Source organism: Stegastes partitus, unplaced genomic scaffold (genome assembly GCF_000690725.1).
Source record: "Stegastes partitus isolate 25-593 unplaced genomic scaffold, Stegastes_partitus-1.0.2 Scaffold1218, whole genome shotgun sequence".
Classification (NCBI taxonomy): Eukaryota; Metazoa; Chordata; class Actinopteri; family Pomacentridae; genus Stegastes; species Stegastes partitus.
The window spans coordinates 57190-71685 of record NW_007578949.1 but is presented as its reverse complement, the minus strand read 5'-3'; the positions used below and the strand labels follow the sequence as shown (position 1 = coordinate 71685).

The window sequence follows — 14496 nt, the reverse complement described above, 5'->3', positions numbered from 1 at the left end:
CAAAAAAAACAACTCCAAATAAAACACAAAATGACAACGAAGAGACTAAAAACAACCACAATGAGACACAAAAGGATGCAAAATAATCACATAGGGTCATAAAACAGCCGTAGAGACACAAAAAGCAACCAAAAAGACAAAAAAAATGAGCACAAACAGACACAAAATGACCACAAATACATAGAAGACATCCACAAAGAGACATAAGAAGACACAAAGTGATCACAAAGAGACACTAAACGACCACAGAGGGACGCAACATAGCCGCAGAGCCAAAAACACAACTAAAAACTAAACACAAAAAACGACCACGAGGAGCCTAAAAACAACCACAGCGAGACACAAACAGACACACAAACCCAGCGGCGAGGTCCTACCTGTTGGACCCACAACCTGAATGTGGAGCCGTCTCCCTGCGCTGGCCGTCTGTATAAATATTATATCGTTTAATTTTGCTGATGAGCTCTTGGCGGAGCGACCTGTGGAATTCCTAATATCAATCTGCACGCTCTCATGGTTCTACTGCTTCGGCGGGAACCTGCCCCGCGGAGCCTCTTTTATCAGGTAATTAGCAAAGCTGCAATGTGCTGATTTAGAGCCGAAGTGGCAGTCGAGCCGCTCGCTCGCTCGCTCAGCTCGGCCTCAATAATTACTGAGACAAAGAGAGGAGTGGGCCCACGGCGGCGACGCCAAGCCGCCACCTGTTGAATGTTTCATAAGGAGCGAGGTTCTGAGATAAGGTCTGCGGGTCGGGAAACAAACCCAGCAGGACTTTGTTTGTTTCAGAAGTTTTACCAGAACCAGCGATGGGTTTGAAGGTTGGAGCTCATGATGATTAAGAGTTCAAGATGGAGCCAAACCGGACCCAAGCGGTTCCTCGAGGTTCTTCCACTACAAGCTGTAAAACACGTACAGTCGTGACTTGATAATCCGACGCTTAACAATCTGAAAACCTTACGGAACCCATTAAGAACAGCTTCAACATACCGACAGCCTTGGATCCCGACTCAGATGTCACCAATCAGGATAACGGCGTATAATCTGACAATCGGATTTTTTTTGTGAAATCCGATTCTTTTTTTGCGAGCTCGTTCTCGTTTCCGATGAACTTGTGTGTGATCTGTTTGTGGGAGTAAACACTGATGGTAACGGTGGAGCGTATCTTGCGATTTTAAGGGTCACATTTACAACATAATCGCCGTGGTTATTCTAAGCCCCGTCCTCCCGCCGCCGCCGATGGTGGAAACAGAAGTGTGAGCGCTGACTAAACTAGCATCAGCAGCCAAGTACTGCCTGTGTGTTCTGGACACTTCCACCCCGTCAGAGCGCTGCCCCGGGATGGAAGTGTCCCCCAACATCAATTGGGTCCAAATATCCAGAGAGCATAAAGTGCTGTTGGGACCAGCTCTAGCTTGTTGTGTATCAATGACGTGTCGGTCGGATGAGTGCGATCTGGCCGTTCAGACCGAAGTCTTGTATGCTAAAAGATCAGATACGTATCGGACTTAGGACCACTTTGATGTCAACCGACGGTCCGGGCACAATCGCACTGGTCAACTAGACGTGAAATCCAGCGATGCGCAGCGTTCTAACAACACACTAGTTAATATAACAACTATAAACAATAAGTATTAACAACTAATGAGCCTTCAGGCATCAAGCCCTCCTCGTATGTCCACCGCCGTCTTGACAATCCGACATAAAAGTACATTTAGTGTCGGATTATCGAGTCTGGATCTGTGTTCCTAAAGTAAGACATAAAAACATCGTTTGAAGTCGTTCTTTTACTATAAATGCCACTTTCTTTCCAAATAAGACCAGAGGAGAGCCGATGAAGCCGCTTTGTTTTTCTTGGCCGTCCAGCAACTCTCCTTAAGTGCAGCACTTTCCCAGTAAAACCCCAAAAGAAGCGACGTGAGGCCGGGCTTCCAGATCGGCGCCGAGCGACCCGCGATCTGGGATAAGTCGTCCACTTCTCGCAGGATAATTGCTTTCAATCTCCAGTCGGGGATAAGTGATCAGATTTGCATATTAGATGTGCTTCACATCAGAGGACTGGATGGATTTAGCGCCGCTGCTTCACCTCTGAGAGAAACTCTTCATAAAGGTGGATTTCTTTTTTCTTTAAAAAAAAAAAAAAAAAAGCAATCAGCAGGAACAAAGTGTTCCTCAGAGTGCACTGAGCGGATCCACGACACGCATACAGGATGTGGAACGGTGTTGAATATCGACACAGATAATTAAATTAGTTGAGAAGAACATTTCAGGGCCGAACATCAGGAATAACGGCGTCATGTTCACCAGCTCATCACAGAAATCTGAGACCCAGACTTTAATTCAGTCGTGATACGAGTTCAAGATATTTTTTAATTATTATTTAAGAGATTGAATAACTGTAAAAATGTGAAAATAACAGTTAATATCACTAAAACAGTGACGACATTTTTAGCTGATTTAAATACAGTAAATATTGTAATTTTATCAAACACTGTACTTTTCCCCCTAATTTAATCAAAAATGGAAAATTTGTAAAAACAAAAAAAAACAAAAAAAAACAAACAAACAAAAAAAACACCAGTAATGTAAAAAATTGATTTCATATCTTTTAAACAATCTATTTGTTAGCTGATTTAAATATACATTTTATCACACTAAAAGAAAAAAGTAAAAACAATCTGTTAAATAACTGTTTATATATTTTTTTTTAAATTCCTATCTTTTATTACTTAATATATATTTTTTAATTGCTGATTTAAACAGTAGTATTTAGGTTAAATATACTACATAATAAACATGTAACTACATTAATAATAGTGTAGTTTTAGTGCTGAATGTTGTATGAGAACAAATTACTATTTGCAAAAATATAGATTCATGATTATTATTATTATTGTTTCTTCTTTTTTTTGGCCTGATTTTTTATTTTTTATTTTTTTGTATATTTTTATTTATTTGTTTGCCAATAATTACAAGAACACTAATGTAAATTAATACTTTTTTAGTACTTTTTCCCCTCTAATTTAACGAAACGGGGAAAATTTGTACATTAACTACAATTAAAATGGGTTTTAAAGTGTATGTGTAAAGTTTATAGTGTGAAAAAAATAATTAAAAAAACTTCAAAAACTTAATTTAGGTCAACTAATGAAGAAATATGAGTTTATATTACAAACAATATTGAGTTGATGCAATTACTAGCATTGATATGGCAACAAAACTCATGTTTGCAACTTAAATTAACAAATAAAAATCCATCCTGTCATCATCGAGTAGAAGAAACCAGCTTTGGAAATCCAGCGTGGCAGCGAGCAGCTCGTCTCCACAAACTCTACGCCGATGAGCTCCTTCTGTTTGAGGAAGCCGTTCATGCAGCAGCACCATTTCAAGTTGTTCTGTTTCCTGCGTTCTTACAGAACCGGAGTTCCATCCAGCCGCTGCTATTTGTTGCCGTTTTGATGCACTGGGAATAATGGCAGCAGGACGGCTGAAAGGAGCCGATAAGAGGTTTGCTCCCGCAGAGCAGCGCCGCCAAACAAGAGGCAGGAATCTTCGCTTTATTTACTCCCTAAGAGCCTCGAATCAACAGAGAAGTGTAAAAAGGTGACGGACCCCCCACCGCCGTCACCCAGACACACCATTCTGCAGAGGTCCTTTCATGCTCCGGTATCATTCTGGTGATTGTCGGAGCGTGAGGTGCAGGACGAATTTCCACGTGAACGCACAATGAAGCGCTATCTTATCTAATCCGGCAGCATCTCCGGCTAATCGGCGTGTCTGCTGCGGGGCCTGCACGAGGCAGCTGTGGCTCAGCAGGTGTTCTCTGGGGTTCCAGCCACTCGGTTTCACTCTGTGCACCAGAAAAAAGAAGGCCGAGTGGGAACATCTGCGAGGAAACGTTCAAATGTCACAGTAAATCTTTAATGTTTTGCTAAAGTGGGAAAGCGAGCGTGTCGATTAAAACAAAACGCCGCGATGAAAACAGACGCGTTTGACATTTAGCTTCCTGGATCAGGAGCAGACGGGGATGAACAAAGACAAAATGTGTTCTAGTGTTTATAACATTCCTGCATTCCACTGACTTCCATGTTAGCCATAATTTCTATGACTTTAGCTTGTAGTTAGCTTTCTATTTTGTGACTTTTGCATTGTTAGCAATCGTTCTTATGACTTGAGCTGTATAATTAGCGGCCTTTTTTTTTTTATGACTTTGGTATAGTTAGTATTTCTTTTTATGACTTTAGCTTTGTTTGCCACCCTTTTTATGACTTTAGCTGTGTAATTAGCTGTCTTCCTATGTCTTTGGCTTGTAATTAGCTGTCATTTTATGACTTTAGCATTGTTAAACGTTATTTTTATGACTTTAACTGTGTAGTTTGTTGTCTTTTTATGATTTCAGCATTGTTAGCAATCCTTTTTTATGACTTTAGCTGTGTTGTTAGCTGTCATTTTATGAGTTTAGCATTGTTAGCCATCCTTTTTTATGACTTTAGCAGAGCAATTAGCGTTCATTGTCTTTCTTTAATTGTGTAGTTAGCTGTCTTTTTATGACTTGAGCTTGTACTTAGCTATCTTTTGTATGACTTTAGCATTGTCAGCCATTCTTTTTAAGACCTTAGCTTGTAGTTAGCTGTCTTTTACATGACTTTAGCATTGTTAGCAATCCTTTTTTATGACTTTAGCAGTGTTGTTAGCTGTCATTTTATGAGTTTAGCATTGTTAGCCATCCTTTTTGTGACTTTAGCAGAGCAATTAGCGTTCATTGTCTTTAAGTGTGTAGTTAGCTGTCTTTTTATGACTTGAGCTTGTACTTAGCTGTCTTTTGTATCACTTTAGCATTGTCAGCCATTCTTTTTAAGACCTTAGCTTGTAGTTAGCTGTCTTTTACATGACTTTAGCATTGCTAGCATCCTTTAAATGACTTTAGCTTGTATTTAGCTTTTTTTGTAACTTCAGCATTGTTAGCCATCCTTTTTAAAACTTTAGCTTGTAGTTAGCTGTTTTTTTTTCACAACTTTAGCATTGTTAGCCATCCTTTAAATGACTTAAGCTTATGTAGTTTGCTGTCTTGATATGACTTTAGGAGTGTAATTAACTGTCTTTCTGTAACTTTTGCTGTGTACTTGCTGCCAGATTTTTGCAAATTTTTATTTACAGTGAAGCTACAGTTAAACTCTGACCCTGATATCTGTAGATGTAGTCAAACCCAGATTTATATGTTAGAACAGCCTGCCTTATGCAGAACTCAGTGTTTTTTTGTGTATTCTATGCACATTTTCATGAATGGAAACAAAGCAGCTCTGTGAGGAAACGTTGAAATGTCAAAGTAAATCTTCTCTAAATCGTTTTGCTAAACTGGCACAATGAGCGTGTCGATAAAAACAAAATGCAGCGATGAAAAAAAGGACGTGTTTGACATTTACCTTCCTGAATAAGGAGCAGACAGGGATGACTGAATTTCTTCTCGTGTTTTGAACATTTTTCTGGCGAACTTGCTGCCAGGTTTTCACAGAATTCACTTTACAGTGAAGTCACAGTTAAAATCGGACATTGTTGAGATCTGTAGTTGTAATTCTAGATAGTTAGACTCAGATATTACATGTTAGAACAGTTTGCTTTGAGCAGAATGCAGAATTCTGTGCTGTTTGCATTTCACTTTCGGTTTCACTTTGTGCTCACGAAACAACGCAGCTCTGTGAGGAAACGTCCAAATATCACAGCGACGCCTGAACGTTTCGCTAAAGTATCGATAAAAAAACAAAACGCAGCGTCGAAAACAGACGTGTTTGACATTTACCTTCCGGAATAAGGAGCAGACGGGGATGAACTCGGCACACAGACAGAATTTGTTGTGGTTTTATGTCATATTGCCGCCATTAATCCCACCGATCACGCCGCTGCAGAGCCACGGACACGCTTATACATGCACGCATGCTTTCCATAATCTATACGAACAACGCTTCACGCACACACCCGCAAATCAAAAAGAAGATGCACTCCGGCTTTGTGTCTCAGCACAAATCATGCAAACAGAGCGGTGATGAATAAAACACGCGGCAGAATATTTTAAAGACAAAAAGCAGCTCGTGTTTGCAGCTACTGAGCAAGTTTTTAAACTCCAGAGGTGCTGAGAGGAAAAAATAAATAAATTAAAAAATGAATAAAGACGCTGCAATAATCAGCAGAGCTTCCTGCCAAAACAGTCGTTTCTGACCTGAGGATATCTGCGAATTCTGCATTTCGTACTAAAACCACTCTCCTTCCCGTCCCTCCGTCAGCCAGACCCTTCCTCTGCTCCTCCTTTGTTTTTCCTCTTCGCTCTAAATTAAATAGAGACTTGAAAGAGAGTCGTGGCCTGCTGCAGAGTAAATAAAATAGAAAAAAAACAGTGTTTGAGGGGGTCTCCACGGCGCCGCGGAGCACAAACAAATAGAGAAATAAATAAGAGTCAGGGAGACAAGCCGTCCTCGACAATCCTCTCAGAGAAGCTGTCAGAATCAGGCTGGCTGTCACGTCTGTCTGCCGTCCACCGGCTGTGAAGCACCAACAGCATGTCTGGACACGATGAGTTAACCTGCGTCCGGCTCGCTAACGTCTGTTTTAGCAGACAGGAAATATTACGACGCACGACTGTAGCCGCAAAACAGACAGCTGACGTCGTACGACAACCAGTAATAACAACCAGTAATAACAACCAGTAATTCCTTTATTTAAATATGTAGAATAACAAACTGAAGAGCCGAAATGTCATTAAAACTGATATTTTTAATTAAAAGATCAGAATCAGTAACTAAATGTGGCTTCACTTTTAGCTAATGCTAGCTGTGGTTATCGAAGCAGCTAATTTTCTCTTAGTTTGACTTTTTACATGTAACTTATTTAATCAAATATCCTTTACAAACACAAAATTGGCACAAGGAGAAATAAAATACACACATTAACATGACTTTAATATAATAACATGAATTTAACTTTCAGGTAGCCATCTTTTTATGACTTTAGCTGTGTAGTTAGCTGCCTCTATTAGTTTCATTACGTAGTTAGCGCTCTCTCTATGCTTTTAGCTTGTATTTAGCTCTTTCTGTGATGTTAATTGTGTAAATAGCTGTCTCGTTAGCTCTTTAATTGACTCCAGCTGTGTCGTTAGCGATCTTTAAATGACTTTAGCTGCATAGTTAGCTGTCATTCTGTGACCTTCGCAGTGTTAGCCATCTTTTTATGACTTTAGCAGTGGAGTTAGCTACCTCTATTACTTCCATAGTTAGCTCTCTCCCTATGATTTTGGCGTGTAGTTAGCGCTCTCCATGACTTTAGCTGTTTTTGTGTGACTTTAGCTTGTAGTTAGCTCTTTTATTGACTCTAGGTGTTTAGTTAGCAATCTTTTAATGACTTGCAATAGCAGTGTTAGCCAACCCTTCTACAACTTTAGCCGTCTTTCTTTGACTTAGCTGTATAGTTAGCCATCTTTCTATAACTTTATCCTGGGGTTAGATGTCTTTCTATGACTTTAACTTTTAGTTAGCCATCTTTTCAAGACTTTAGCGTCAGTGTTAGCCATTATCCTTTAAATTCAGCAGTGTTAGACGTCTTTCTATAACTTTAGCTGTGTTGGGACGCAAGCATCTGTTGACGTTTTCGTCTAACGGTTTTCCAGCAGCTCAGTTAAAGGTGGGCTACATTTGGATGTAAACCTGCTCCAGATGGTGTTTTTCTATTTCCTGTTTAACAAATGAACATATAGTCCTTCACAAGTATGGATTCATTAATGTATCTATTGATCCAATATGTGTCCTCCTCCACAGGAAGCGCCGGTACTTCAGTGACGTTCAACCGCAACGGCGACGCTCCCGGACGCTACGATCTGTTTCAGTACCAGTGGAACAACGCCACCGGGCCGGGATACCGCGTGATTGGACAGTGGACGGAGACGCTGCAGCTCAACGTGAGTCTTCAATAAGTCAAAATATAGTTAATCTGCAGTTTGAACAGCGCTGAAAATGTGGTTGCATCGAAGGCGAAACGTGACGGCTTGTGTTTCAGTTGTGAAGGTTTGTGGTGTGACGAGTGCTGGTTGTTTTTTTTGGACTGCGATGGTGCCGAGATTATTCTTAATTGTGCTTTTCTCAATGTTTCTGAGGCACAAATCCAAACGCAGGACGACAACGAAGCAGCAAAGTTAGTCTGGAGTCGACTCCTAACTAACCAGCTTGTCCATGTCATGCTCTGCAATAGTTTTTTTTTTTTTTGCTCGAATCACCAGCTGATGTAGTTCTGGGTTCAGAACTCATACGAATATGTGCAGCTGCTCTTATCGTTTCAGTGCAAAATAACCAGAATTCATTCAGGATAATTAGACGGTAGGGGAAGTAGTCGACATTTAGTTCATCTTTCATTCTTTCTGTGGTTGATTTTTATGTCTTTTTGTCATTGTTTGGGCTATTTTTTTTATAATAACGTGGTCATTTTGAATCTATTTGGGGTGCTTTTGTGTCTCTTGGTGGTCATTTTGGGATTGTTTGTGGTCGATTTGTGTCTCTTTGTCGTCACTATGCATCGCTCTGTGGTAGTTTTTAGTCTCTTTGTGGTTGTTTTGCATCTCTTTATGGTGTTTGCGTGTCTTCTTGTGGTCATTTTGTGCATCTTTATAGTTGTTTTGTATCCTTTGTAGTAGTTTATTGTCTCTTTGCAGACGTTTAGTTCATCTACAAGCACCATACAGACTTTTATTTTTCTCTGTGACCAGTTCGGTTTTGTTCATGTGGCGTTCGTGCTGCACCTGCGTCTCACAGATGAAGGACAAATCCTGCACGTTCCTGTAAACTGAACCGAAAGAGCAACAAGTTTTGCTAAAAGCGAAGCGTTCTCACCGTTGAATGTAAAGTAAATGTCACTTCAGGACTTTCTTTGGGGGGAAAATCCATCCAATTACTTCAGGATCCAAGATTTTCTTTGGCTCGCTGCAGCTTGAGTCGAGGCATCCTGGACGATCAAGGCGAGGTGGGATTACTGGCGGTTGTATGTTGGGCCCGTACGTCGCCCGGGGGGCCCGTTCACAGGTTGATCCGGCCGCGGATGGAGGAGCTCGGCCTATTTTTGGGTGAGCGCGGAATGAAAAACAGCGTCAGATGTGTTGAAATCAGATGCACAGTTACCGTCTGCATGAATATGCATGCAGGTGTCAGCGCGGCGACTGCAGCGATCCATCCTGCAGTCATTAATTACATCCGATCTCGTGTTCTGATAACTGCAGCCTTGCAGAATAACACTGCAAACATCCCCTTCGCTTGTTCTTTTCTGGGCGAGGTTTGGAGAATTTGCATCTGACTGTATTAATAAGCCCTGCCGCCCCGCCGCCCGGCTGCTGATGTGTTTCTGTCTGACTCAGGCTGGGACTCGCTGGAGGATTAGCGGGCCAGTTTACACCAGATTTGGCTCTTCCCCGCTGAAGCTAATTGGAGGCTCGGTCAGGACTGATAGCACAGAAGATTATCTGATGGTGTGAGAGGTTTACAAATTTATTAGGCGGTGTGATCCGGCCAGATGGACCTCAGTAAAGCAGGAGGGGTGCTGCAGCAAATGTGAAGGAATGGAGCCGAGCTTACAGTCATTTACACTGGCTGCAGTCATTATCCGTCCAGTGTGTGAAAGGCCAGTTCCTGTGTGGCTCACGGACCCAGCTATCAGAGAGCGTGGCCGTCTTATCATCCGGTTCGGTTTCTACAGGAACAGCTCCAGAAAGTTGTTGTGGTCTGACGTGGTGCAAACACAAACCACACAGAAACTGATTGATGTAGATAAAGTAGACGCTGACGAGGAAAAAAAAGTAAAACAACCACAAAGAGACACAAAATGACAACAAAGACATGAAAATGGCCGCAGAGAGAGGCAGTTTACAACAAATAGATGCAAAATAACAACAAAAAGACGCAAAGTGACAACAAAGAGTCACAAAATGTCAACAAAATGATGCAAATTGAGCACAAGGAAACACAAAATGACAACAAAGACATGAAAAATGACCATAAAGAGAGGCCATTTGACAACAAATAGGTGCAAAATGCTCACAAAGAGACACAAATTGTCAACAACATGATGCAAAATTACCCCAAGGACACACAAAACAATGACCGGAACGTAAAGGGACCACAAAAAGATTCAAAATGACAGATAATACATGCAAATTGCTAAGAAAGAGACACAAAATGTCAACAAAATGATGCAAAATGTAAAAAATAAATGAAAACTAACTACAAAAAGACACAAAATGAGCATGAAATGACCACAAAATGTCCACAAAGACACACAAATGGAGTGAATCCCTGGGTATACGAGCTGTAGTTTTAAAACGCTGGTGGTCGTCTCTTCTTCTTCTCTGACGCTGGCAGACATTCAGACTCTGGTGTTGAATTATGTTTCTGCAGGAACAGCTCACGGTTTCCAGAAAGTTTCTCCTGGGAATTACTTTTCTCTGGTATCAGTGCTGCTGGAGCCCACTGGAGGATCGGACGGGGTTTTGCTGTGATAGCAGTGTGAGTCTGTTTGTGTGCTAGTGTGAGATCCATCTGAGATAAAGCATCGGAGCTGTGACAGTATTAAACTCCAGTGTGTGTGCTGAAGTTGTTTGTCCTGACTGTGGAGGTTTACAGCTGCTGATGGCGGTGTGGTGGAGGCTCGACTCCACAGAGCGTCTGCTTTTATTAGGTGGCAAAAACAAACCCGAAAGAGACTGAAAACCGTGGACGGAGTTAGACAATGACTAGAAAAGGAAAGCAAAACGATTACGAGATACACAAAAAGACACAAAATGTGGACAAAGAGGAGCAAAATGACAGGAAACGGGCATTAAATACCCACAAACAGACAAAAAATGACTACAAAGAGAAACAAAATAACCAAAAGGAGACAATAAACAGCAACATAAATATTAAAAACAACCACAAAATGAAGCAAAACGGCCACAAAGCGACACAAAATGACAAGAAATCGGCAGAAAATGCCACAAAGAAAGAAAAGAAGGACCACAAAGAGACACATAATGAAAACAGAAACACAAAATGACCACAAAGACATAAAAACGGACTATAAAAAGTCACAAAACAACCACAAAGAGACAAAAAATGTAAACAGAGGGACACAAAATGACAAAAAGGCTATTTAAAATAACAAAAAGAGACAAAATTGGACTCAAAGAGACACAAAACGACAACTGAGACACAAAACGACTGTAAAAAGTTGCAAAACGGCTACATGGAGATACAAAAAGACAATAATAAGATACAAAATGACAACAACATGATACAAAAAGACAAGAAAAAAATACAAAATGACAGTAGAGGCATTAAATAGCCACAAAGAGACACAAAATTACCAAAAAGAGACACAAAATTGCTACAAAGTGACTCAAAATTGCAACAAAAAGACACAAAGTGACCACACAGATGATAAACAACAACAGAGACGTAAAACCACCACAAAGAGATGAAAACCGACCACAAAGACACACAAAATAACCACAAAGAATCACAAGTATTGGCCCCAAACTACCAAAGAAAAGTCACCAAAAAGCGAAACCAAGACAACCTGAGCATTTTAAACACAGGAAGACAAACATGGACGCCCCGGTGATGTTTCCTGGGGTGTAGAGAACCGAAGCCTCTCGCGTTTTCTTGCAGGGAAACTGTAAATCTGTGGCTGCGACTCGTGATGTTGTGCGGCAGGTACAGCAGTGTGTAGCGCTGCTTCTGCATTCAAGGCCATGTCTGTGCTTCTTCACAACACTAAATTATTCACCTCGATAGCCTCCGGTGTGCCAGATGTGGCGGAGCTGTTGCTATTAGGCCTCCCATTATTGCCTCTGTGCCGCCGTCCTCGTGTTTCCTTTGTGCGCGTTTCGTGTCGCGTCGCTGTCGGAGGGGAGCGATTACCGAGACCGTACGTGGACGCCGGCGCTCGGACGAAATGCAAGTCGGCCGATGTTCACTTTGACATCGAGGTGCAGGAGAGGAAGTAGAAGAGAAGTAACCTCCACATGAACCGCTGCTGGAGGCAGAGAAAAGGAAAAAAAACCCTGCTGGAGGTAACGCAACGCCACAAAGACAGACACAACGACAACAGAGACGCAAAATGACTGCAGGGAAACACAAAAAGATGCAAAATGATCACAAAGAGACACAAGGAAGACCCAAAATAACAAAAAAACAGCCACAAAGACACTCAAAATGACCACAATGTGACATAAAGTGGCCACAAAGAAACGCACAACGACAACAGAGACACAAAATGACCCCAAGGAGAAACAAAATACAACAAAGAGACACAAAATAACAACAAAATGATGCTAAATGACCGTAAACAGAAGCAAAATGACCACAAAGACGCAAAAATACAAACAAAATAATGCAGAGTGACCACAAACAGACAAACAGTGACTCCAAGGAGACACAAAATGATCACAAAAAGATGCAAATTGCCCACAATGACACACAAAATGGCCACAATGACACATAACATGACCATAAACAGACACAAAAATACACAAAATACCAACAAAATAGTGCTGAATGACCACAAAAGATGCAAAATGCTATCAGTGACGTGCAAAATGACCAGAAAGAGACACAGAAATCCAACTAAAAGATGCAGAATCACCACAAACACACAAACAATGACCCCAAGGAGACACAAAATGACCACAATGACACAACAATACAACAAAGAGACACAAAATATTACCAAAATGTAGCTGGATGACAACAGACAGACACATAATGGACACAAAGAGACGCACAACAACAACAACAGCAGAGACCCAGAACAGGAAACGGGTTCTGCTGACGTGTGCGATCCGTCCTGGTCTCTGACTTCATCATTCAGCCGAACCGGAGGCAGGATTTTCAGAGGCGTCGCCGCTGCTTGTTAGCGATGTACGAGAGCGGACTTCATTCTGCTCCGGCTCGGGTTTCCTGCCGGCGCGAGGCTTTGCTGGAGCTTAATGGGTCAATCAGGCTGCGTCTCGGTCCGATGGGCCTCCGTCAGGGTTTATGTGGCCATAATCTGCAGCGGGACGACTCTCTCGGCCCGAATCCACTCAGGGCCGCGGTGTTGGCGCCGCAGCAGAAAACTTCTCGGGACAAATCTCATTTAGCGCGCTCGCACGCGTCTGTGTTTCCGTGGCCCAGTTAGAGCCACATTCAGCTCAGCGGCACCGAAACGTGGACTCACTTCACCCGTCAATACGCTGCTGCTGCTGTGTGGGGCCGGGGTGGTGCCGGGTTACCGTGGTTACAGGTGTTGTTCTGGTCTGTGGTGAGGTTAATGGAGCGGGCCCGGGCTCCGCAGTGACACAGCAAATGTAGTTTTCATGTCCAAACTCTGAACCGCTCCGTTAGCATTAGCATCAGGAGCTTTCTGAAGCGCCGTCGTTGGTCCTGGAGCCGACTTAGCAACATGAAAGACGTCTGAAACTGACAAAACGAGGCAAAAACAACCAAAACGAGGCACAAAATTACTAAATTAAGATCAAATAAACACAGAAAATGAGGTGGAAAAGACTAAAATGAGACTAAAAGCATGAAAATGAGAAAAGAAATGAACAAAAGTGATGCAGAAACTGACCAGAATGAGACAAAAATACACATTGAATGACCAAAATGACAGAAAACATGACAGCAAATGACCGAAACAGACAAAAGTGAGACGATAATGACCAAAATTTAACATTTCACCAAAATGAGACCAAAGACAAGACCGCAAATGACCAAAACGAGGCAGAAATGACCGAAATTTAACATAATATCACCAAAATAAGACAGAATGCATCGAAATTAGACAAAAATGAAGCGTAAAAAAATGACCAAATGAGAAAATGAGGTCAAAGTTACCAAAACTTTTACAAAAAGCAACGAAATTGAACAAAAGCTGCCAAAATGTGACTAAAAAAAATTACAAAATTAGAACAAAAAATACTGACAATGAGATAAAAAGCATCAAAACAGGAAAAAAAAACGCAAAAATGACACAAAATGACCAAAATTAGCCAAAAATATACAGAAAATGACCAAAACAAAATGAGGTGACAGTGACCAAAATTTAACACATCACCAAAATAAGACAGAATCAGACTGAAATTAGACAAAAATCATCAAAATCAAATTAAAAAATTAGGCAAAAAAAATGACCAAATGAGACAAAAAGGAGGCATAAAGATGTAAATGAGAAAGAAAATCACAGAAAAAAATAATAAAATGAAACAGAAAATGTCCAAAAGAGACTAAAATTAGACAAACATGAGACACAAAACACGTGTTGAGAAAAAAACTACCAAATGAAAAATGAGACAAATGAGATAAAAACTACCAAAATGAAAAGAAAAATTCGAAAATGAGGTCAAAATGATCAAAAATATTAACAAAAAGCACCAAAATAGGACAAAAACTACCAAAATGAGACAGAAAATTATCTGAAAATGTTTACAATTTATCAAAAAGCACCAAAATGAGA

At 41.1% G+C, this 14496-nt stretch overlaps 1 protein-coding gene across 1 annotated transcript in view; it reads left to right on the top strand.

Moving 5' to 3' along the window:
- The window catches only part of LOC103368898 (metabotropic glutamate receptor 7-like), a gene marked incomplete at its 3' end in the record, with an annotated part of 228378 nt that overhangs the window by 159143 nt on the left and 54739 nt on the right, over positions 1–14496 (top strand). The window contains exon 7 of the mRNA XM_008297428.1: positions 7800–7939. Within this exon, the coding sequence (XP_008295650.1) occupies positions 7800–7939 (140 nt within the window). The remainder of the gene's footprint in view (positions 1–7799; positions 7940–14496) is intronic.